This window comes from Pseudogymnoascus verrucosus (assembly GCF_001662655.1).
Source record: "Pseudogymnoascus verrucosus strain UAMH 10579 unplaced genomic scaffold scaffold_2, whole genome shotgun sequence".
NCBI classification, from domain to species: Eukaryota; Fungi; Ascomycota; class Leotiomycetes; order Thelebolales; family Thelebolaceae; genus Pseudogymnoascus; species Pseudogymnoascus verrucosus.
The window spans coordinates 860,420-883,272 of NW_017263653.1; the positions used below are offsets into that span (position 1 = coordinate 860,420).

The following is a 22,853-nucleotide window of genomic DNA, read 5'->3' on the forward strand; positions in this document are numbered from 1 at the left end:
AGGCAGAGACAACTTTGCACTGACTGACTTGACTGACTGACTACCTGCACGCACTGCACCTTTATACCTGCATCCATGACGAGATAAGGCGACGCCATTACCCCATCGCACGCACATGTGTTCCACCCACCCCCACTGTGCGGTAAAACAGCAGAAGAGTAAAACAACACACTCAAATACTTTTTTGCTTGGTAAATACTTACATACAGACTACTTCCATACTTACACCCTCATACCCTCACTCACTCACTCTACATCATGCCACGCCCGGAGTCGTGTACTCCGCGGGGTACACCGAACACCCAACTCACTCACTCACCGTCACTCTCGCCCTCACCATCACCATCGCCCTCACGCAATTCCCATAATTAACGGCCAAAAAATCAACGACCGACAAGAAACAGACACCAAGGTACAAAACCCACAGCATCATCTGCAGCCTCTCTCTCCTCCAGTCCCTACCTACATGCTGTACACACTCTACCATCCCCCCTCCCCTCCCCTACCCCCAACAACCACCCACCCACCCTTGTCCACAAAAAACTGCAATGGTGGGGTTATTACACCAAAATTCCATCGCGATTTATTATCTCCAACCAACCCCCATCCGCCATCTCCCCCCCTCATCCCTCCCACCCACACACACACTCCATCCCACCCCCAAAAAAAGGTACAACAACAGTGACCTTCCCCGTCCAAATAGCCCCACGGGACGACCCGGCCGGTTGTGCCGTTTGAACATCATATCATCCAGCCAGAGCCGTTGGCTGTCCTGTCACCGAGAACTCAATCGAGAGGTGTGCGTTGCTTTGTCAGCCCGGTATTGTGCCATGGGCTCGCTTGCTTCCTTCCCCCTCGCCTTCGAATGGGCTTCGATATATATAGGCAGAAGTACGGGAGATGTGTCGATCGACTGCGCGCCGTTTTTGGGCGTTTCATGTCGTATCGCATCCACTAGGGGATGAACACGTGATGGGGATCGTCCTTTCTATTTGTGGGTGCGATAACGTTGTTGTTTTCCTTACGTCGAGCTTGGTCAGGTACCCGTGATCTTGTGGTCATGTGCTATATCACGTGCAATATCTGACAACGAACGTCAGTTGTTCGATTCTACCTGAGAGCCTCATTTACATTCTGTTCTGGCATCTACGTTGTTCACTTTGTAGTGCTTTCCTATTGTTCATATGCCAGGTGAGGAACAACGGTTATGTCGTATTAAAATGTTCAATAGTTCTGTTCAAACAATGCGCAGTTTCAACCACCAACGTCAGTTGTTCGATTCCCGCCATCAGAGCCTCATTTCCGTCCAGCTCTGGCATCTACGTTGTTCACTTTGTGGTATGTTCCTATTATTCATATGCCAAATGAGGAACAACAGTTATGCCGTATTAAAATATCCATTGATTCTATTCGAACAATGCGCGTGCTTCCTATTGATGTCCAGCTTCCCCCATTAGCGGGCCTGCCGAAGCCCATTGACATCAAGTTTCGCCTGCTAATTAGCTGTCACAAGACCAGTTAACCCCCAGCCACCCCACTAAGCGCGAACTCCCATTGTCCAATTCCATTGTCCCGGCTTGTTAGCCGCGCGTGAGTGGCTAGCCGCCATTATCACAATGGAAATTATCAAAAGCGTCAAGACCCACGACGACTCACAATGTTGGAAACGGGGCACACAATACGCTATTGTAAGTGATGAGTGAACTCTATACTCGACCTCGAGTCTCTGAGGTAGGTTTTCTTCTTCTTTTCCCTTTTCCTGCTTCCTTTCGGCTTTCAAGATACCAATTTTCCGATATTCGATCGATTTTTTCAAACTTTCAAACTTCGGACTCTGTCAATTGATAACTTACTTTCTGATCCTCATTCTCAAATTTCTCCTGTCCCAATCGCCCTTCACATACCTTTCTCATTTCGGTTCTTCTCCTCTCTCGACCAACCGTCACCCCCTGTTCTTCCCAATTTTCCCCTGAATTTCCCAACTTTCGCCTCGCCAAGATGTCCAAAAGACCAGCTGCACCGGTCGTGGACCAAAAGAAAGTTGTGGTCATCGAGTATGACAAACTGGAGGGGACGTACCTGGAGCTCGGCTTCTGGGACGACGACATCGGCGCCGAGAAGTACGCCGAGCTGTGAGTCTACCCCAATCAGGGGTAATATGAGTCCTTCTAACAATCCCCAGCCTCCACAAGGGCCGAATCCGCGAGGAAGCCATCGTGGACTTCGATGGCAACCTCCTGCGCATCCATGGCCAACCCAACACCGCCATCGCCCTGAAGAACGAGACGTACGAACCCCCCTACCAGTGATCATCTGACTCACCTACTGACCTGGCCCCCCACAGCATCTTCCGGTGCCTCTGCACCCCCGACCTCCAGAACTGCCGCGCCTGCTTCATGCGCAAGCGCACCATCTACGCCGAAGGCCGTGCCCAGCTTGCGCGTCTCGAGCGCCGCTCCGCCAAAGCTGCGGCCCGGCACTACAAAGCCAAGGCCGGCGTTCTGGAAGCCGAGGTCGCCGTTCTTACCTCCTCTCTCGGAGAGCGCGACACCGAGGTCGCGACTCTCAAATCCTCGCTCGCAGAGCGCGATGCCGAGCTCGACGCCGCCAAAGCCCAAGTCCTCGCCCTGAAGGACTTCATTGCCAACCGGTTCACCGATGCGGTCCAGTCTCTCGGAGCTGCCCATCCCGTGGCCGAGTTCCAACAGGCTGCGGACGCGTTCGAGAAGGAAGGCGGCAACATGGGTCGAAGCGCGCTGGCCGGTGCTTTCGGGCTTCCGGCAGAGCGTGCTCCCACGTCCGACACTGGCGTTGCTGGTGGTGGAGTGCTGTCTGGGTCTCCAGGCAGCGGTGGGGATATCACCGATTCGGACGATGAGGATGTCCACGACGGCCTTGCTCGCAAGCGTCGTCGGATTTCCTCTGCCGGTCCGTCTCGGCCCCCCACCTCCACTGCCGGCAACAACAGTCGTCGTCGCCCCTCCTCATCCCTCGGTGCTCGTCGCAAACACTCCGTTCCTTCTTCTTCTCTCCCAGCGCTCGCGGTACCCGCTAGCTCGGGACCCGAGCAGCCCCCCATCCGCCGACGCAAGCTTCCAGCCACCGCTGCTTCTGCCCACGCGGTTTCCGCTAGCTCGGTTCCCGAGGCGCAGAAGCCGGCTGGTCGCTCGTCGTGGAACTCAAGGAGCGCGCAGCTCGATTTCGATGACGCTGTGGTGCCGATGGCGTCGATTGCGGCGGCCGTAGCGGAGGAGAATGCCGTCCTTGCTGCTTCTGGTTCAGGGAAGCGCAGGGCGGATTCGACTCTCGCTGACAATGAGGTCGGGCTTGAGGACTCTCAGGAGCTCAGGTCCGCCTCCCCCGCTGCAGACACCGACAATGACTCCGACGCCGACGTCGATACCGATTCCGACAGCGACACCATCTCCGGCTCCGGCTCCGGCTCCGATTCCGACGGTGCCGCTGCCGCTGCTGCCCCCGCACCCGCACCAGCACCCGCCGCCAGACGCTCGACCTCCTGGTCCGAACACGAGAAGAACTGCCTGATCGCAGTGATGTTCGCGCACGCCGACGCGGTCAAAGCGGGCCGTCATCCCGCGGTCTATGATACCGCGCTCTGGGCTGTCGTCCGGAGGCGGTTGATGGCCGAGTACGGGATCGATCGGGTACCGCAGGCGTGCCGGATGATGTGGAATCGTGGGCTTCGGGAGCTGACGGGGCTGGATGAGAGGTTGAGACGGGATCCGAATAGGATGGCGACGAGTTTGCAGAAGAAGGCTGGGCAGTGATGGGGGGTGGTGGTGGTGGGGTTGATGGGTTGCTGAGTCTGGATTTGTTTTTTGTTGTTTTGTGATTTTTTGTGGTTTTGTGGTGGTGGTGTTTCTGTGGTTTGGTGCTTGGTCCTTCGTGCTTGGCGCTTGGTTTTCCTGTTTTTGTGGATGGTGGCCGTTCTTGCGTTTTGTCTCGTGGTTTTTTTCTTTTGTTTTTTGCTTTTATGACAAGTGCTGTCTTTGCATCTGCGAGTGATTTTTTTATGCGATAATTGTATCCAGACTCAGCTTGTTTTGCGCTTTCGTTTTTATGAATTGAAATTATATCCCTGATTTGATTTCCACAAAATGTAACCTTCTTACATGCCCCACTTCCCGTCCAGGCCAACGACATCGATAATTGACATGTAACTGACAGGACCCTGGATTGCTCGGAATATTCGTATTTCATCAAATAAAAATGTTGCGGCTGATTTTCACAAGGCCTTTAACGAGACAACTGGCCGGGAGTTTGAGGTGCTTTCGCCCCGTCCGAATCACTTCATCGCCTGGGATAGTCCCTCGCACTCCCCCGAGGCGATCTTTAGGCTTCACCAGGAACTCCTCGACTGGCAGATCCCACAATGCCACCGAGTTAGATAAAAAGGATTTCCGCGCTAAGAGTGGATACCCATGCTCGTATATCAACTCGAATTGCTCATACCCCTGCTCTTATTGGGGGTTCGTCATCATCCGCACTACATATACGCCAGAGTCCGATCTCCAATGGCCCGTCGCGATGGCAAAATTATCCGACTGGCTAAGGTTGGAGATGAAGGAGAAGTCCGATGCTTCCGCCGAGGATCAAGAGCACGTCGTTGGAAAATTTAGGAACCTGATAGCGGAGGAAAAGGCCAAGTATGACGGGATGCCGATGAACGATGCGGTTTTGCGCTTCGAGGATATTCTCAAGGAGCAAATTGATATCGCAATGAAGTACAGCACACAAGAGCATTTTGAGAAAACATGGCTCTGTCGGATTCCTGAGCTTGTCGAGCAATCTCTCGTTGAGTCTGATCCCGAGGTCAAACGAGATCTCCTCGAAGCATCGTACTGGCATCTCAATCAGTACATATGTCTTGTGATAGATGATGAGGTGTTGAAAGATCTCGTGGAGTTCCCTTGTTTCCTCCCTCAATTCGATTTGGCTGAGGCGCTGAAAGAGATTAGGGAGCACCCCGATGGTCCTCCGCCTGATGCTAATCAGGCGCATCTCAAAGTTGCCATGCGCCATACAGATTTCGAGTTGGTGTGTTGGAGGGAGGGTTTTAGTGCTGACGACCCGAACTGGTACACTCAATGGGGTAACTGGGCTAACTGGGCAGTGAGGAATGGCTTGGGGGAGATGCATTGGTCTATTCGAAGTTCTGTCTTGCATGAAGGCGGCATAGAATTGGAGCTACTAGACGGGAAGCCATATGTCGAAATTTGGGGGCAGGAATAATACCTATCTGCTTTGTGTACTGCGCTTGCTTTTTTTTATATCCAGGTTCAGATGAATTGCACTGGTTTTAATTTTACGAGTAACTACACTTCTCGGCACCGGCCGAGGAATCTCTAATGACGAGACATGAAGATTTTCCTATGGAAAATGGCACGAGGGAAGGGGAAAATATTTCGTTCTAGCAGCTGCGAGTCATTCGCGCCTTGTCCTTTGTGCTGTTATAGAGAAACGCTACGTTTCACGAACTTGGGATTCAGGCAGAGGGACTACATGTCGATACGGGTTTGCACGCATGCAGATGATATCAATGCAGATGATGAGCGGGAAGAATAGTATATAAAGAGTGTGCATGGTGCAGTTGGCATCGCCGAACGCAAGTCAAGCCTCTATGGTACGTCGTTGACCCGTCGGCGTTACACTATAGAAGCTTCAATTTCATTTCTAAATACGCCATTTATAACCTTGAGCTTCACACATCCGGATGCATACCTTGGGAACACTGATACCCCCTCAGGACCTCTTATATCTCACGTCCGTCTTCATTATATACCGTCTGCCTTGGAGCAAGTTGAGATCCACAGTTGCTGCAGAATCTAGTCCAGATCCTGCCAAAACATTGCATGCTATGGGGTCGAGCTGCAGCGAGACACTGTATGGTTGAGTTTAGGCAACTATTCCGGATCGATTGATCCTCTCATTGCCGGTTACACCACTGACCATCTGCTATTACACATGGGTTTGCTTTTCGATGGGATGTTGACGCTTGCTTCTGTTTCGACAGATAACGTAGATGCCCTTCTGAAGTATTAATACTCTGTAAAAACAAGACGAACGCGAGAAATGGAGAAAGGAAAACGTGCCAGACAGAAACTGAGCAGCCACAAGAAACGTCCAATAAAAGACTAGGCGACAGCTGCTCGCCAGCCACTACACCCAGAATGTCCAAATTCTTCAACTGTGGCACCAGGGACACGATACCACCGACCCCAGGCCCAGCTCCAGTTAGTCGTGAACCAAGTTGAATTGCAATTTCAGGCCCTGACAAGCTATTTATAAACATCAGCATCATGCAAGTATTAAGTGGGAGAAATAATAACGCATACGTTAACAAGCAGCCCAAACGCAACCATCCAGCAGACAAAAACTACGAAGTCGAGGGGGACGGCGAAAAAGGAGTATCTTAGAGGTAGCAGCAAAGCTGAGGAGAATAAAATGGTAATTCCCGCTATGGAGCTTGCATACACAATGCGGCTATTGTTTCAGACACCAGCTTCATGAATATTATGGAGATAGTTCCCTAGAATGCCGGCCATAATGGCGGCGGAAACAAGCTCCATCATCTAAAGATTACGGACACGGCTCGCGATGTGGTACCCATTGTTAATCTTTTAGATATTTGGAGATATTGATTCTTCAATAGTAACGACGACTACTTTAGGTTCACGGTCTGACATTATGCAACACTTGTTAAAGTGTTAACAATATATTCACTACGTATGCTTCTTATAAATTATTGGCCCAAAGACATAGAATATAATGGGATGTACATAGTACCTACATCATCAGGGAGACCAGAGCGGCCAGACCATAAATACCAAGCCGGATTACCGGAACTGAACCAAGACCAAGCACGTAGAGTTAGGCAATCGCAAGCCATGGGCTCTTTAATGCGGGCAGCAAAGCGTAGTGTCGTCAGAGGCGGACGGGAATTAGACGATGACGACATACGAAACAACAGCAAAATAATACCGTAGAAAACGACGGAGGTTTTATCTCCCTTTGCAGCTTGGCGGTATCAAAATTTAGCCTTACTTCGTACCAACGACGTGGTCGAAGTTCGGCAAGACTGCAACAGAAAGGGAGTTTAATAAATGAAATGAGATACTAGTGTATATACTACCTTGTGCGCTAACGTAACATTAGTGGACGACTAGCTCATCCTTACCACAACCCCACACCCAAGCGAAAGTGCTTATAATGGATAAGCCTAGTTATGACAAGACAATTTGTTAGTAGCAACAGCATCGACATCTAAGCCTATCTTTAGTGCCATCCATCGTAAGATCTAAGAGCTGATTCCTTATATTGTTTCAACCCCGCACTTCGACGCGCTTGACTTACGGACCGCAGTAAACACTTCAACTTGCCTATTCTGCACTGTACCTTTAAAGCCTAAAAAGCGTCCGAGTTATCGAGATCGCTAGTCATTGATCTATGCCAAATTGTCCATATTATTGGTCGTCAACGTTTACTCCACACCATGTCTGATCCTATGCCTATAATCCTCTGTGTTAAATCATCTACTATGGCCACGGAATGTATAGACTGTTTTCAACCCGAGTATGAAGGTATGGTACTTATACCAGATGCCCATCAACTTCATCTGACTTTTTTGATACAGTAATCCACGTCATCTTCTCTGTCGCTGCTGGAGCACTCGATATACCCACACTTCTTCGAGGTGAAACTCTATCACCTAGTGACCCACATAACCTCGGTACCCGGAATTACTCTAAAACGCCAGTAGCCGTGATACTCGGAAGGATGTACGATGATGTGGACTTTGCAGAAATGCGAGAGTCTTGTAAGGGAAGAAGCAACGTGCCATGGCTCAGACAGGATTTAAGTAAACCTGAACCGCCGCTAGGAAATGGGTTTGCAGAGGCAATGGTGGAACGGATGAAAGCCTGCCTAAGCAACTTAGCCGTGAAGGGAATACTTAAACAGGATGGAGTCTACTTGTATTAATCAGGGGATCCAGACTACTCAACATTAAAAAAGCTCGCCTTTATACAACTTTTCGATTCAATTTACCACCTCTGGACCACCTACCCTTGAGATGGTTTATCTCCTTGATAGGATTGGACCAAATGACTGCCCTCAAAATCCATTTGTTGAGGTATTAACTCCTTTGGACCTTTATTTCCCTGTTTCTTCAAAATTTCCTAGCGCTGCGTTTTGAAGTATCTAATTAAACCCTCCGTCAGCCGCTTTAGAAGCCATTCACTCTCCCTCCGCTCTGCTAATTTAGCCCATTCCAGAACTCCTTCCTGTTGGAAATCTTCCTCGGAGTTAAAGGTGAGTCTTAGGAGTCTATCGTACTCGATCCATTCATCAAAGTTGTATCTCTTAGGCGGAACAGCCTCTAGGTCTCCCGCTGTCTTCTGGATAGCTATTGCCAATTCCACAGCTAAATCGTGCCGATAAAAATCTTCTGTCACTGATGATTGAACAGTTGCACCCCCACTTTCATCCATTCTAGGTTGGGTACCTATACCCTCCGTTCCTGGCTTCTGAGCGCGGTTTGCGGCTTTCCTGCATGCACCTAGCACCACCCTAGACTCTCTATCCAAAGGGCGATGCCGACGTATGGATTCTGGCAGGATAGTCCAGGCCGCGAGTATAAGAGTCCCACGCTTGTACCTAGCAATAATAGTGTCGGCCATATTGGAGATTAGGATGGTCATTGTCGGAACAGCGACTAAACTCCAGACAATGAAAAACGGCTTGCCTGAATTGCTTGTAGGAGTTAGGTCTCCGTAGCCAATGGTAAGTAGTGAAATATAACAGAAGTAAAGTGCATTAGAGTACGACCAAGGTTGCTGCGACTGCTCCACCCGCCAGAATACAAGAGCACCAATAAACCAGATAATACAAAATGCAATTACTGAGAGCGCCAGTTCACAGTGGTGTGTGACCTGACTAGTTCTTTTCTGGATTGCGCGTAGGGCATCAAATCGATCTCTTTGCTCGAGTGAATTGCCACCAATACGCATAACGTCCCTTCGATATCCACCTCTACAAGAATTCTCTGTAGAAGTAATCGGACTAACACTAAACGTTATAGCAGAAGCTGGTGGATCGTGGCCATCGTTTCGATCTTTTTTTGTTTTCGGAACCCTAATGTCGTTGTTAAGATGCCTCACTATACGCCTCCGGACAACGTCATGACCTAAATCTTTAACAAACTCTCGAATGCTGCTGACTAGTAATCCTAGGATGATGATACCACCAGCTGCATATGGAAAGATTAGGCCTCTACCAGATTTAGTTCCTGGTGTGAAGTCTCCGAAGCCTATGGTAAGAATAGTCTCGTCGCAAAAATACAGGGCATCTACGTACGACCACCCACACAATTTATGAAAGATCGCAGCGCCACCTGAAAGCCATAGGCAAAGCATCATAGTTTGAAGAATCATGTTGCGTTGCTCACCCGTAAGATTGAAATATTGCGGATAGTGACCGAGGAAATAACCTAGCATGTTCACCATGAGTAGCATAGAACCAAAGGTGTATAATACAGCCGCGATTATTGCGTCCCAAAATCCCTGGGAATACGTCTGGCTAGGTCGATGCGGAGGTATGTATTTGTTCATGGCAATGATGGTGCTAGTGAGCTATGAAGTAGTTAAGTCATCAGTTCCACGTACATTCAGAATGAATAAGACTCACGATGCCCGCTGCAAAGTACCATGATATTATTGTTATTGGCAACACCACGATATATCGAATCCGCCTAGTGAAGTTGAGGAGCAACGAAATATTACCCGCAATGCCACAAGCTAACGAAACAGATTTAAGCGCAATGCACCTGCATAATTTCAGTACGTGACTCATCTGCCAGCGTATCTTCAACGAACCATGGCGGGTCTGGGAACCCGATAGAGTCCTCGTCATTTCCAGGAGCGGCTGGTGAATAATTGTTCCTCCAATATGTCACCAGCGCAGCGATTGACAAAACGTTGGCTATCGGTCCTGCGAATGCTGCGAGAAGAGGAATAACAGTCGATGCAAACCACCAATCTCTACGATTAGCGTTAGCTCTGCTTAGAATTGTAATCAAAGGTGTACTCACTGTTTCTCGTCTTTCTCAAGCTGAGGCCTACAGGCCTTTCGTTTTGGTATACAGGTAGAGTCGCGGTTCAAAGGTGACCCGTCGTCATCGCCTCTTGAGTCCGGGCTGGGACTGAAAGAATCCATAATATGAATGTCATAAAAAGCTGCAACAAAGATGGGCCCCAAAGTAAGATATTAGTGGCTATTTTGACAGGGGGTAAACAGAGGAGGCAGGAGGAGCATATTAAGATAAAAGAACAATGTGGGTGATGGCAATAACTTTTCCTTCAACGAATCTTGAGTAAGCAGATTGAAAGGCACTCTGAAGCTACGATAGCTTATTCAAGCTTGCAATGCAAGCTGGTTATTCAATATACTCGGTCACATTGTATAGTGTTACCTAGATAGTAGGCTTACTCCTGCCACAATGGCAAATTACGTCATCAACGCTGTTCAAATCTTGCAACAGGCAAATTCTAGCGAGCGAATATTATGTGATATTCACTAAACCACGGTTTTAACACTTATTATAGCATCGAGATATTAAGCCACAAATTCATCAACCAGACATTAAGTAACACCGGTAACATTACACAATTATCTCATAATTGTGTAGATCCTCAGGTCTCTTACCGCGATCCAATAGCATGTCTGCACTCCAACGTCGCTAGCTCCACCTTAGCTTTGCGAAACTCTGGGGAAGGCCTTTCACGTCTGGCATTTTAGCGTACCATGGTGCTACGTTCTAATCCTCGCCTGTTAACTTGTTACCGGTGCCTAGTGACGAGGATACTATGAACACTCCGTCTTTTCGCTGCCTTTGTTGGTAGTCAATCAGATGTCTGTGTGGCTGTCTCTCCCAGCAATAATGACTTTGTGGAAATTACTGCACTACACCCTCACTACTATGCAAACATCAATACATCATAGTGAGATTTGATTGATTTCCCATCGTAATTAGCAGGGGCTTTGGATGGATTTTAATACATAAAAGATGTCTCCTCTCTCTTCACTACTCTTCCTCCAAATCTCGAACTAATACTTATTTACCAATTACTGCTGCTGCTGCTCCTGATCATAAAGAACCATTCTTCCGCAACACTAATCACCAACCATGGGGGAAGCATCAAAAATCGTGTCGGTGCTCTTCCGGTTCATGCAGCTCGTCTCTGCTTCCATCGTTGCTGGCATCCTGGGGACTTATCTCCACTATGTCAGCCAGGCCCATGCCCATAAGAGTGGACGAGTTGTATATGCAATTTCGATAGCAGGAATCGCCATATTCTTCTCACTTGTTTTGATGGCGCCTCTAAGATACTCTTTTTTTGCCTTTCCCTTCGACTTTGCAATGTTTGTCCTCTGGATAGTTGCCTTCGGACTACTTGTTAATGTACGCTTCCATTGAATACCTTCTACGTATTTCATCAAATGTTTGTAGCATGCAGAAAGCTAATTCAAATCGGCAGCTCGTCGGAACTGGAGGCTGTCATTCAAACTGGTATTGGAGCAACTGGGGCTACTACTGGGGTCGATGGTATCGTACAGTCCCAGTCTCAGCCGTCACACAAGTTCAGGTCGGGACTGGTGCATGTGGTAGATGGCGAGCGGCTGTCGCTTGGTCTTTTATTGGAGCTTTCTTCTGGCTTTTTAGTACCGCACTAGTAAGTTTTTCTAGTTTCGTTATTATGTTGCTTTTAATATTGCAGATAATTAATACGTTATGAAGGGCATCTATGTTGTTACCCGATCTTGGTCTAGGAACAGCGACGGCAACCATACTACCGAAGTGAAACGACGGGAGGAGAGCCATATGGCTAGTGGTGTGGCGCCCAACAATCCACATGAGAACATCAATCGTACCGGAGCAGTTACCCAAGATCAAGAAAGCGCCGCTGGGCTCGGAACATCTGTCCAAAATCAGCAGGTTGTATCTTGCAGTCAGTGTGGAACTGCTAACAGGTTAGGAAGTCAGTTCTGCAGCCATTGTGGGTCTCAACAACAACCGTCAACGAGCATGGTGTAAATGAGCGGCCGATATGAGACGTATGGAGGCAGGAAGGTTTTATGTTTCAAGAACGTTGGATTTTAGCTCCATCAATCATTCGTTCGTCTATTGCCAAAACAACTCTCTGGCGGTGCTCGATTGCACAAATCTCTCTCTCTATCACCTTCATCCACTGCCTTTGCTGCAAAGTTGAATTAATAATAGTTTCGGGTTCTTTGGATCCTATGTAGCCTATGAAAGCACTAAAATTAAGCATGGTTTCACTTTTTTGTGACTAGTATTCGGCAGTACTCGGGTTGAGCTCGAAACTTTACACTACTCGAAAATCTCCGAGCAGTACTATGAATAGTACTATAACTGGTTCTTGGGCAACACTGTCCGCTCATCGTCCACGGGTTGTTCGCATCCACATTTGGTGCAGAACTTATCTCCCGACCGACAAACGTTACGGCACTCTGGACAATAGTGTGTGGCCGCCCTCTTAACCTCGGCGTCTCCAGGACCTCTATTAAATCCGGAATAAGGCGGCACATCATCAACAATTCCCGTCCCTCCCGTATTTGGTACGACGTATCGTGACTCAGCTTCGATCGCGGTATTCTTGCTCCGTTCTTTGGCAATCGCCTCGTCAATAGCCAACTGTGTGCGCCTTTCTCTCTGTTCTTCTTCACGCCTCAGCTTTTCTGCTGCCATCTCAGCAGACATTCGAGCTTCCGCATTGCGTTGCTCCTCTTCTTGTACGCCACGCCTAGCTGCTGATCGCGACACTCCATACACTACAGCAGCCCCAAGTACAGGTCTCCTAAACATCGCAGTCCTACAAAGGAATGAGTTAATTGGACTATGAAGGTTATAGACAAAAGGTGAGTGATAACGCCTAGTTTGCGGCTCGATACAGCCGAGAACAGAAGCGGATAAGGAGGTGAACTTACCGGTTTAAGCAATTGTTAGGCACTTAAATTTACCTGCTACACAACGTCGAACAAGCAAATGTAGCAATAATATATGGTGTTCTGGTTAAGCTAGGGCAGTAATCAGCCTCAGACAAGAATACTTCTGGATTGTCTTTTGTTAACAGGATTGAGAACAGGATAAGTAATAGGATATGAACATAAGTGTAAGAGCATTTTATAGGTAGTGTGCAAGTGCAAAACTTGGTAAGTAATTTGGTAGACCTATGCATTACGTAGCTCTCGTATAGCTTCTAAAGATTACGGACCTGATCTGTCTCCCCTAAGGGAGCCCGACATTCGATACCAATAAATAAATAACTTGGTAGACCTAGGTATTACGTAGCTCTTACGTATAGCTTCTAAAGATTACGGACCTGATCTGTCTCCCGTAAGGGAGCCTGACATCCGACATCAGGTTATCACCAACAACTATAAGTTTGCTACTGTACAAAACGTCCAACATAGATGCGACAGCTTCTACAGTGAGTAGAGTAGAATAAAAATAATAGGATATGGCACCAACTCACCACGTACTCTTCACACCGCGTACCGCGCCACCGATCCGCTGCCGTGCAATTTCGATTTATATCTACACGCAACCACTGTGACATAGTCTGATCTTGAACAACAAGAACTTTCAATATCCTCTCACCATATGCTAACTTATTGAGAAAACCTTGAACAGTTACCGATTTCTCTACCTGTTTGATTGAGTTCAATCTGAAATCTTGACCGGCTTGCCGCATACTACCAGAGGAAATTATTGACATCAGGCTAAAGATATCAGGGTCAAGTCAGGTCGGTTTCGCCTTGGTAAAATGGCTGGTATTGGGACAGAAGAGCGAGAAAATCAGCTTTTGCTAGCTAATAATACACGACATGAAAAGAGTATTTTTGAAGAGCTTACCAATGCCGCAACAACGACTTCAAGGGTCAGAACTTTCTCAAACTCTGCAGCAAGCGGGACCCTATCCAGATCTGATACGCTTGATGGCTCTAAAGCTGAAGATCCTGCTTTAGATCCTACTAGTCCGCGCTTTGACGTGTACAAATGGGCGAGGATGATTTTGCGCGCTGCGGACAATGCAAACGTCAAGTTTCGCCGAGCTTCATTTAGTTTCAAGAACCTTGAAGTTTCAGGCTCCAGGTCGGCCATATATTTTCAGCCCAATTTGGCTTCGGTCTTCATGATACCTTTTCGACTTCGCGAATATGTCACTTTTGGCAAACGGCCAAACAAGAAGATATTGGACTCCTTTGACGGCCTCATCAAATCCGGCGAGATGCTGCTGGTGCTAGGGCGCCCCGGCAGTGGTTGCTCGACCTTCCTGAGAACAGTAGCTGGTGAGCTTCATGGGTTGGGGGTGGGTAAAAATTCTGTGCTCCACTACAGCGGTATTGCCACCTTGGTAAAAAACATCGGTAGATTGATTTCTAACTAAAATAAAGGCATATCTCAAAAGGAAATGATTGAAAACTTCAAAGGGGAGATAGTCTACAATTCGGAGGTGGATAATCACTTTCCGCACCTTACTGTAAGGCAGACCTTGGAATTTGCGGCTGCTGTACGCACGCCTCGCAACCGCGTTATAGCGGTATCCCGGAAAGATACTATAAAGCGTATCACCGCGGTCGTCATGGCAGTCTGTGGATTGACTCGTGCCCAAAACACGAGAGTTGGCAATGATTTCGTCAGAGGGGTCTCCGGAGGTGAAAGAAAGGTAATAAGGCTTAATCCATGTTAAAACACTATGTGCTAATTGCCTCAAGCGTGTTAGCATTGCGGAGATGATATTGGCAAGGGCTCCCATTGGCTGTTGGGACAATAGCACTCGCGGACTTGATGCCGCCACAGCCCTTAAATTTATTCAGACTTTGAGAACGAGTGCCGATGTCGTCGGTATGACCCATGCTGTCGCAATCTATCAAGCATCTCAAGCCATTTATGAACTCTTCGATAAGGTCATTGTTCTATATGAAGGGCGAGAAATCTACTTTGGGTCTACAAGCGCTGCGAAGACCTACTTTGAGGAAATGGGCTGGTACTGTCCACCCCGTTTGACTACAGGAGACTTTCTCACCACTGTCACCAATCATTTGACGAGAAAACCGCGACAAGGCTATGAAGGACGTGTGCCTCGATCTCCAGTTGACTTTGAGAAGTATTGGCAGGCATCTACCGAGTACAAAGCACTCCAGGATGAGATAGTGCAACATGAGAGGGAAACTTCTAGCAAAGCCTCAGCTGCTGAATTTAAAGCGTCACGTCGAGCTGTACAAGCGCGCCACATGTGGTCAAAGTCTCCGTATATCGTCAACATTCCAATGCAACTTAGGATCTGTACTAAACGTGCATATCAGCGGCTATGGAATGATAAGATTTCAACATTGACTGTAGTGATTGGACAAATTATCATGGCTCTTGTCGTGGGCTCGGTCTTTTTTGGAACACCCAACAACACAGGCAGTTTCTTTGCAAGAGGCTCGACACTTTTCTTTGGGACCCTTCTCAGCGCACTCATCGCTGTCACTGAGATCAACAATATGTATCAACAAAGGCCTATTGTTGAAAAACAAGCGTCATATGCGTAAGCCCACCGGATTACCTTGTGGCATCTTATTGATTTCTCGGTTCTAGCGGCCATCCATGATTCTTGTCATCTATGTGAAAATCTGACACCCTTGAATGCTAACTTTTTTTGGTAGCTTTTGCCACCCTTTCGCCGAAGCCCTAGCAGGTTTGGTTTCAGACGCTCCCATCAAGCTCATAATAACGATATGTTTCGATCTCATACTCTATTTCCTTGCAGGACTTAGCCCGGAGCCTTCCCAGTTCTTTATTTTTTTTCTGTTCACTCTGCTGGTCAGATTTACTATGTCTGCGATGTTCCGGACAGTAGCAGCAGCAACCAAGACGATCTCACAAGCTTTAACAATAGCAGGTGTATTAATATTAGCAATTGTGATCTACACTGGGTACACAATTCCTCTACCATATATGCATCCATGGTTCAAATGGCTTAATTACATTAACCCATTGGCATATGCGTTCGAGGCACTAATGGTGAACGAATTCCATGGGAGAGATTTTCCTTGTGCCAGGTAACTCACTTCAACGCCCATCCTTGCTGTACTCTGATGCTGACTGCTCGTTTAGTTTCGTGCCATCATATCCAAATCTTTCTGGTAACACTTTCATCTGCCCAGTCACAGGCGCTGTCGCGGGACAATTAGATGTTTCCGGGGATGCATATGTCGAAGCTAGCTTTCAGTACCACTACTCTCACATCTGGCGGAACCTCGGAATCTTAATCGGGTTCTGGATATTCTTCGTGGCAACCTATCTCATTGGAACAGAACTTAACTCGTCTACATCGAGCGCGGTCGAAGTTTTGTCTTTTCGACGAGGACATATGCCAAAAGACACCCTACAGACTCGTAGTGTTGACGAGAGCGTTGGCCCAGTGCCAGCAGGAGATGTCAGTATTAACAGTCGGAGGCAGAGAAGTGACGATATGTCGCAACAGAGAAGCATTTTCTCTTGGCGTGACGTTGTCTACGACATCCATATCAAGGACAAACCTCGGAGACTACTGGATCATGTTTCCGGATGGGCTAGACCTGGCACGCTCACTGCATTGATGGGAGTGTCTGGAGCCGGAAAAACGACTCTACTAGATGTTCTAGCTCATCGTACCTCCTGTGGAGTCGTCACTGGAGATATGCTGGTCAACGGCAAAGTTTTGGATTCGAGCTTTCAACGCAAGATTGGTATGGTTTACTAAGGGTAATAGTCGCCTCTGGAGCTAAAAGCTGAACATGAAACAGGCTATGTCCAGCAACAAGATGTCCATCTTGAGACCGCGACAGTTCGTGAAGCTTTACGATTTAGCGCAATGCTCCGTCAGCCGAAATCGGTATCAACAAAGGATAAATGCAAACACGTGGAAGAGGTAATTAGGGTGAGCGTTCACCGGTTTTATTAATTCTTCTCATACTGATTAGGACAAAGATGCTTGACATGAGCGAGTTCGCTGAAGCTATAGTTGGAATACCAGGAGAAGGACTCAACGTGGAGCAACGGAAGCTTCTCTCAATTGGAGTGGAATTAGCAGCCAAACCAGCCTTGCTTCTTTTCCTAGATGAGCCAACAAGCGGTCTGGATTCACAGAGCTCGTTGGCTATTGTTTCTCTCCTTCGGAAGCTTGCAGATAATGGACAGGCAGTCCTCGCGACAATTCATCAACCCAGTTCGATATTGTTCGAGGAATTTGATCAACTTCTTTTTCTTGCCAAGGGTGGCAGAACGGTATACTTTGGTGAGATAGGTCACAATTCGCAAACACTTCTCGAGTACTTTAAGAAGAACGGCGCCAGATCCTGTGGGAAATCGGAGAATCCCGCAGAGTATATTTTAGAAGTCGTTGCCGCCACAGCAATTGGTCAAACCACACAAGACTGGCCTGAGATCTGGCGGTCGAGCGACGAAAGCAGAAACAGAATACTTGAACAAGACCGCATACATCATGAGATGGGTTGTGCAACTATGGAAAACTCTAACGACGGCAACTGTGATGAGTTTGCTGTCCCTCTATACGTCCAACTTCGACATACCATTATTAGAATATTACAACACTACTGGCGCTCACCTACGTATATCTGGGGCAAGATCATGCTTGGTGTAGTATCCGCCCTGTGAGCCTGTCACTATTAAACTGTCTTTGGTTGTAAATCGTTAACATATAGCAGCTTTATTGGATTCTCGTTCTTCAGGTCGAACGACTCCTTACAAGGGCTACAAAATGTCCTATTCAGCATTTTTATGCTGACCTCAATTATGAGCTCGCTCGTTCAACAGGTTAGGTCGTCTAATCAGCCAGTCTTGAAATCGTGTGTTGCTAATCCGGGTAGATTATGCCACGCTTTGTGCTGCAAAGATCGCTATATGAGGTCGGCCACCTACAGTACCTGGGCTCTTGATGTAGTGTAAATTAATGCGATCAGGTTCGCGAGCGTCCGTCTAAAATATACTCCTGGATCGCTTTCATCCTCGCCAACATAATAGTCGAAATACCCTACCAAATCATTCTTGGGATTCTGGTTTTTGGGTCTTACTATTATCCAATTTTTGGGTGTGACTTTCCGTTTAAAGCATATCATAACTTTTGCTAATTCTGCTAGTATACAATCTTCCCAACGCCAAGGTCTCATCCTGCTGTTCTGCATTCAAATCTTTCTCTTTGCTAGTACATTCGCACATTTAGTGATTGTCGCATTGCCCGACGCTCAGACTGCCGGAGCAGTTGCAACTCTTGTGTTGTCCCTAACCATGATTTTCAACGGGTGAGCCAGTTCTTGACAATATGCAAGGTTGACGAGCTAAAGCGCATAGGGTCTTTCAACCACCACAAGCCCTTCCGGGGTTCTGGATCTTCATGTATCGTGTTAGTCCACTGACTTATATTGTTAGTGGTGTTGCGTCAGGTGGTCTGTCCGGCCGACCAGTGCAGTGCTCCACGAGCGAGATCCAAGTCTTTGACCCATCGAGTGGTCTGACTTGTGGCGCTTACCTCCAGCCTTTTTTGACTCAGGCACCCGGCCAACTACTCAATCCAGATGCCACCAGTCAATGTCAGTATTGCCCCTTGTCAACCGCAGACCAGTTTCTTGCCATGTCTGAGATCTCGTGGAGTACACGATGGAGAAACTTTGGTATTGTGTGGGCTTACATTATCTTCAACACGGTCATGACGATGGCACTTTATTACGCCTTCAGGGTCACAAAGTGGAGTTGGGCAAGCCGACCAAAGGTCTTGCAGTGGCTGCTCATGAAAGTAGGATATTATGCCAGGGCATTGCTGGTAGGATACTTTGGGAAGTCTCCAGTTGAGAAAGGCGGAGAACATCATCTTTTTTAACAAAGTCGTTTCGATGTTCGTCCTAACATTATAATGATTTATTGATTTGCTACATAAGCTTTTTCCGGAATCATCAATGTCAAAGAGCCGGTGTTTTCATATCACTTCCGACCTTTGGACCTCAAGCAACAATAAATCGATCCTTGGAATAATCGTCCACTAAGTTATATCTTAAGGAAAGGAATACTGGTGCATTAGGTTCTTGGCGTACGAGAGGTTCAGGGCGAGCATACTAGTGAAAATTAAGCTTTGGTTTTTCACAGTTCATCGAGGAAACTGGGTATTTTGTTGGAGACAATGCAAGTATTAATGATACACTATGTAAGTTACGGATAAAATTATTATGGCGTCGCGATTGAGTTTTTGACGTGCGCATTTGTAATATTCGGGGTGTGAAATTGGCCGGTACCCTCCCAAAGCACCAACTAAGCCTAAGTACCAACCCACACTCTTCAAACACGCTTCGTAACGGAGCTATGGCATCATTAACACTACTTGGTTCTACACCCACTTTGCGATGGGGTTTCACAGTCCCCCTTCCCCCTTTCCCCCTTTCCCCCTCTTTTACAACCCTTCGCCTATTTCCCCTCTACATCCCATCTATAAGCTAGGGTTTCAATATACTCGGTCACACTGTATAGTGTGACATAGATATAGTGTGACATAGATATAGTGTGACATAGATATAGTGTGACATAGATAGTAAGCTTGCAACAGGCAAATTAGCGGGCGAATATCATTTGATATTCACTGAACCACGGTTTTTTGTCTTTCTCTGTTGAATATCGTCTCCCTAGATTACCTTATGTGGGGCACGTAGTCTATTGGAGATGTACCTATCTTCAATATCACACCAGCCAGAGAAATCCCCCCCTGCCTAGGCTATAGCTCTCAGACGAAGTAGGAAGCCTATTTTAGATTCATATTCATACATAAAATCGGCAAAAGAAAAAAGATTATCAAAAACATACAACAGTGGGTATTCGCTGGTGGTCACCCACCCAACTACTAATCCACCGATCTCAAGCTTGTGTATGGCTGAGCGGACGGGATGCCCAATTCTCTTGAGTCTATGGTCGTATGTGAAAGATGTATATGTGGTCTGGATTAAGTACTATTCTTTGGAATGTAAACCCTCGTTCATTGAGAATCAGTTTTGAATTATAATTGCTATGAATTCTGACTACGGTTCGTCTGCGGCCCGTTCATGCTACAACCTTCGCCACTTTCACTTCAGCTGCCTTGTCTTCTGGCTTGAGCGCCTTTCGTTTCTCTGAGGCTTATTTTGGTGGTCGGTGTGGTATATGGGCGCGCTTATCAAATGTGGCACCGATAAGGTTTGGGTGGCGGCGCTTAAACCGGTAGTATTTCGCCGGATCCCAGCTATTTCAGCCTTGTCCCCAACGACCATAGCTTCATAATTACCACCCTTCATTCTTTCCACCCCTCTTCACATTTCAATTACATATCCACCGAAAGATATACTATTTATTGTTCATTTTGGTAACTCTTGGCTACTACACGGAACGAGATCGCATATTAGCACCTATCAGAGCATCTGCGACCACTGGCTACCTGCAGCTGAAGCAAGGCCACCAGCTTGTCGCACATCACAATGGCCACGGATATGGATATCGACATGGGCCTTGATATGGACATCGGGCAGGAATACTCGAACCTTGACATCGAACAAGTATGGAATGCCACATCCACCCGAGACTGACGTCAAGCCATGGAATTTCACGCTGACATGTGCCAGGACACCCAAGGTTTCAACCAGATTGAACTTCACCCCGACCTCAGCGCTGCGCCCATATCAACCGACCCGACAGATTCAGATTTGGCGGTGGTTACCCCGCATAAAATACACCTGCGCGGCTTGGATGACCTCACCACGAAGGACATCAAATCATTCGCGGAGGAGTACTCCGCCGGCCAGCCTCTCGAGAGGGTTGAATGGATTGATGATACCTCCGCAAATATAATCTACCAATCAGCCGAAGCCGCATCGGCCGCTCTTCAGGCTTTCGTTGCCACAGACCAGCTTCCGGCAGCTCATTCGACACTGGACATGCTCGCGGCCAAGCCATTTCCAAATTTTCCCAACACGCGCTTGATGGTCAGACTGGCGGTTGAAGGTGACAAGAAGCAACCAGGCGCACGGGAGCGAAGCCGATTTTACCTCCTCAACCCAGAACATGAACCCCAAGAGCGCCGTCCAAGAGATGACCGTGGCAGGAGAGACGATGGAAGGAACCGATCTCGTCGCGACAACTACAGACGCAGAGATTACGATGACAGGGAGCCACGGAGGCGCAACGATGACTTCGATGCAAGCATGTACGATGATGAACCTTCGCCACCTCGGGGCTCAAGGGAACCCGAATCGGAGTCTGGCACCACATCTTCTGGCTACAGGAGCCAGCGGAGCCAAAGGGTGCGGTTTGCAGGTGTTGGAAAGGAGCTGTTCCCAGAGAAGATCAGCTCAAGAAGCAACGGAAGGCTGCGCAATCGCAGTGCGTCTCCGATGCGCGATAACGAAGGGGATCTGATACTTGACGCGAGACCTGCTGGCGGGCGTGATGGCCGTGCTCGAAGTGCCAACGATGGCGGCGCGAATCGTCGCAAGGCGCAGCTCATCAAGGAGAGACTCAGGGCATCTGCATCTGATCCACTGGAGCTGTTTCCTCGAAAAGCTGGTTCGAGGGCTGGTGGAAATAACGCAGCCGATTCCACAGCTGATCTCTTTGCACACAAGCTTCGAATTCCCATGTTGGATGGCGCCAGCGACAGGCCATCAGGAAAACCAGACTTGATGTCCAGGATATCGAGGCCCGGTGCGTCTGATGCCGATACCCAGGCGAGCTTCAAAATCAAGGGCACGGCGAGGCAGCCAGTTCAGGAGGGGTTTTCGATCAAGGGCATGGCGGCGTCAGGGCAGGAGCACAGGGAGCTCTTCCCGGGGAAGACGGGTGGGAATGCGGGGAAGGAGTTGTTTGCGGATAGGTTGGAGGGGCGAGGTGGGAGGAGGCAGAGGGCGGAGGATACATTCCGTTGAAGCGTTGAGAGGCGCCGCGTGCTGGGAGAGAGTATTTTTATTATGGCCACATGGCTCGGCATGGGTGGTGGAAGGTTGATATATACCCAATAGCACAAACAACACTACTCTGAACACTGAACCCATTAGATAGTGCCTGATTTCAACATCGATCGTGTATGTGATTCTAAGAGCATCTTGAGGGCTTTCTTGCCAAAGTAGGACCTACATGTGGAGGTTTGTCGTATAATACAGACCCTGGGTTACAATAGCAAATGCTTGAGATAATGACGACCTTTAGGATGGTAGAGTGTGTTGATTAAATCTCTATGAGATGCATCTAAATGTAGTATGCAGAACCAGAAGTTGTTTTCACAGAAAGTAAATAGAACCGGACAATGCGCTGGCTATGATATGGTATATGGTGAACTGCGCCCGTGAGGAACTTCGAGTCAAGTCAAAACCATGTAGCTTTGTGCGAGGCTTAGAGTTGTTTTTAGCCTTACTTCAGAAAATCCTTGATAAGAAGGAGCAACCCATGGGAGTCTAGAAACCCTCGCTGGGAAGGAGCAACCTTGGAAGTCTAAAAATCCTTGATAGGAAGGAGCAACCTAGGGGAGCTTATGATATAACGCGGACCTTAAAATTATCAAGATATAATGGTGTCAAACTACCTTCAATGTAAAAGTTGACCTTCTTGAAAATCATCCCATTGCTCTGCTAAGTATGCGTGTAATTACTCACTGCAGTATGGGGTGTATAGCAACCCAACTAAATGGGGGTGAATACTCACAACACCCACAACCTCATCATCAACAACCTCCAAAAGTTGCAAAACAACACACACCACC

The 22,853-nt window shown here is 47.8% G+C and overlaps 9 protein-coding genes across 9 annotated transcripts; 7 read left to right on the plus strand and 2 right to left on the minus strand.

Moving 5' to 3' along the window:
* Window positions 1–1,998: 1,998 nt before the first annotated feature.
* VE01_00939 (uncharacterized protein) lies at window positions 1,999–3,788 on the plus strand (the record flags this gene model as incomplete). The annotated part of the gene is made up of 3 exons (XM_018270467.1): window positions 1,999–2,132; window positions 2,183–2,287; window positions 2,345–3,788. 3 exons carry the CDS (start codon window positions 1,999–2,001, stop codon window positions 3,786–3,788), a joined length of 1,683 nt encoding a protein of 560 aa, XP_018134759.1.
* VE01_00940 (uncharacterized protein) lies at window positions 3,181–5,705 on the plus strand. The gene is made up of 2 exons (XM_018270468.2): window positions 3,181–4,120; window positions 4,189–5,705. The coding sequence occupies exon 2, from the start codon at window positions 4,231–4,233 to the stop codon at window positions 5,251–5,253; it is 1,023 nt and encodes a 340-aa protein (XP_018134971.2). The 5' UTR covers window positions 3,181–4,120; window positions 4,189–4,230; the 3' UTR covers window positions 5,254–5,705.
* Window positions 5,706–7,332: 1,627 nt separating this feature from the next.
* VE01_00941 (uncharacterized protein) lies at window positions 7,333–8,019 on the plus strand. The gene is made up of 2 exons (XM_018270469.2): window positions 7,333–7,601; window positions 7,655–8,019. The coding sequence occupies exons 1-2, from the start codon at window positions 7,514–7,516 to the stop codon at window positions 7,999–8,001; spliced, it is 435 nt and encodes a 144-aa protein (XP_018134972.1). The 5' UTR covers window positions 7,333–7,513; the 3' UTR covers window positions 8,002–8,019.
* A 17-nt stretch (window positions 8,020–8,036) lies between these two features.
* On the minus strand, window positions 8,037–10,467 carry TOK1_1 (Potassium channel). The gene is made up of 4 exons (XM_018270470.2): window positions 10,109–10,467; window positions 9,894–10,058; window positions 9,706–9,844; window positions 8,037–9,650 (listed from the first exon to the last, which is right to left on the minus strand). The coding sequence occupies exons 1-4, from the start codon at window positions 10,231–10,233 to the stop codon at window positions 8,199–8,201; spliced, it is 1,881 nt and encodes a 626-aa protein (XP_018134973.1). The 5' UTR covers window positions 10,234–10,467; the 3' UTR covers window positions 8,037–8,198.
* A 736-nt stretch (window positions 10,468–11,203) lies between these two features.
* On the plus strand, window positions 11,204–12,263 carry VE01_00943 (uncharacterized protein; the record flags this gene model as incomplete). The annotated part of the gene is made up of 3 exons (XM_018270471.2): window positions 11,204–11,479; window positions 11,556–11,750; window positions 11,816–12,263. The coding sequence occupies 3 exons, from the start codon at window positions 11,204–11,206 to the stop codon at window positions 12,110–12,112; spliced, it is 768 nt and encodes a 255-aa protein (XP_018134974.1). The 3' UTR covers window positions 12,113–12,263.
* Window positions 12,264–12,357: 94 nt separating this feature from the next.
* Window positions 12,358–13,194, minus strand: VE01_00944 (uncharacterized protein). Its single transcript, XM_018270472.2, has 2 exons — window positions 13,027–13,194; window positions 12,358–12,911 (listed from the first exon to the last, which is right to left on the minus strand). The coding sequence occupies exon 2, from the start codon at window positions 12,902–12,904 to the stop codon at window positions 12,446–12,448; it is 459 nt and encodes a 152-aa protein (XP_018134975.1). The 5' UTR covers window positions 12,905–12,911; window positions 13,027–13,194; the 3' UTR covers window positions 12,358–12,445.
* Window positions 13,195–13,865: 671 nt separating this feature from the next.
* Window positions 13,866–15,639, plus strand: VE01_00945 (uncharacterized protein; the record flags this gene model as incomplete). The annotated part of the gene is made up of 3 exons (XM_018270473.1): window positions 13,866–14,391; window positions 14,497–14,768; window positions 14,818–15,639. The coding sequence occupies 3 exons, from the start codon at window positions 13,866–13,868 to the stop codon at window positions 15,637–15,639; spliced, it is 1,620 nt and encodes a 539-aa protein (XP_018134976.1).
* Window positions 14,911–19,297, plus strand: VE01_00946 (uncharacterized protein). Its single transcript, XM_059463315.1, has 9 exons — window positions 14,911–15,635; window positions 15,754–16,149; window positions 16,205–16,818; window positions 16,876–17,009; window positions 17,060–17,742; window positions 17,797–17,905; window positions 17,959–18,179; window positions 18,229–18,390; window positions 18,440–19,297. The coding sequence occupies exons 1-7, from the start codon at window positions 14,950–14,952 to the stop codon at window positions 18,025–18,027; spliced, it is 2,691 nt and encodes an 896-aa protein (XP_059320103.1). The 5' UTR covers window positions 14,911–14,949; the 3' UTR covers window positions 18,028–18,179; window positions 18,229–18,390; window positions 18,440–19,297.
* A 765-nt stretch (window positions 19,298–20,062) lies between these two features.
* On the plus strand, window positions 20,063–22,227 carry VE01_00947 (uncharacterized protein). The gene is made up of 2 exons (XM_018270475.2): window positions 20,063–20,658; window positions 20,725–22,227. Exons 1-2 carry the CDS (start codon window positions 20,581–20,583, stop codon window positions 22,021–22,023), a joined length of 1,377 nt encoding a protein of 458 aa, XP_018134978.1. The 5' UTR covers window positions 20,063–20,580; the 3' UTR covers window positions 22,024–22,227.
* Window positions 22,228–22,853: the final 626 nt, after the last annotated feature.

Coding starts and splice junctions, on each gene's coding strand:
- TOK1_1 (XM_018270470.2), bottom strand. CDS start 10,233: ATGGATTCTTTCAGTCCCAGCCCGGACTCAAGAGGCGATGACGACGGG. Junction 9,845..9,893: donor GGGTTCCCAGACCCGCCATG/GTTCGTTGAAGA, acceptor GAAATTATGCAG/GTGCATTGCGCTTAAATCTG. Junction 9,651..9,705: donor GGTACTTTGCAGCGGGCATC/GTGAGTCTTATT, acceptor ACTACTTCATAG/CTCACTAGCACCATCATTGC.
- VE01_00940 (XM_018270468.2), top strand. CDS start 4,231: ATGTTGCGGCTGATTTTCACAAGGCCTTTAACGAGACAACTGGCCGGG.
- VE01_00944 (XM_018270472.2), bottom strand. CDS start 12,904: ATGTTTAGGAGACCTGTACTTGGGGCTGCTGTAGTGTATGGAGTGTCG.
- VE01_00947 (XM_018270475.2), top strand. CDS start 20,581: ATGGCCACGGATATGGATATCGACATGGGCCTTGATATGGACATCGGG. Junction 20,659..20,724: donor CGAACCTTGACATCGAACAA/GTATGGAATGCC, acceptor GACATGTGCCAG/GACACCCAAGGTTTCAACCA.
- VE01_00941 (XM_018270469.2), top strand. CDS start 7,514: ATGTCTGATCCTATGCCTATAATCCTCTGTGTTAAATCATCTACTATG. Junction 7,602..7,654: donor TTTTCAACCCGAGTATGAAG/GTATGGTACTTA, acceptor TTTTTGATACAG/TAATCCACGTCATCTTCTCT.
- VE01_00946 (XM_059463315.1), top strand. CDS start 14,950: ATGACCCATGCTGTCGCAATCTATCAAGCATCTCAAGCCATTTATGAA. Junction 15,636..15,753: donor GAAAAACAAGCGTCATATGC/GTAAGCCCACCG, acceptor TTTTTTTGGTAG/CTTTTGCCACCCTTTCGCCG. Junction 16,150..16,204: donor AGAGATTTTCCTTGTGCCAG/GTAACTCACTTC, acceptor CTGCTCGTTTAG/TTTCGTGCCATCATATCCAA.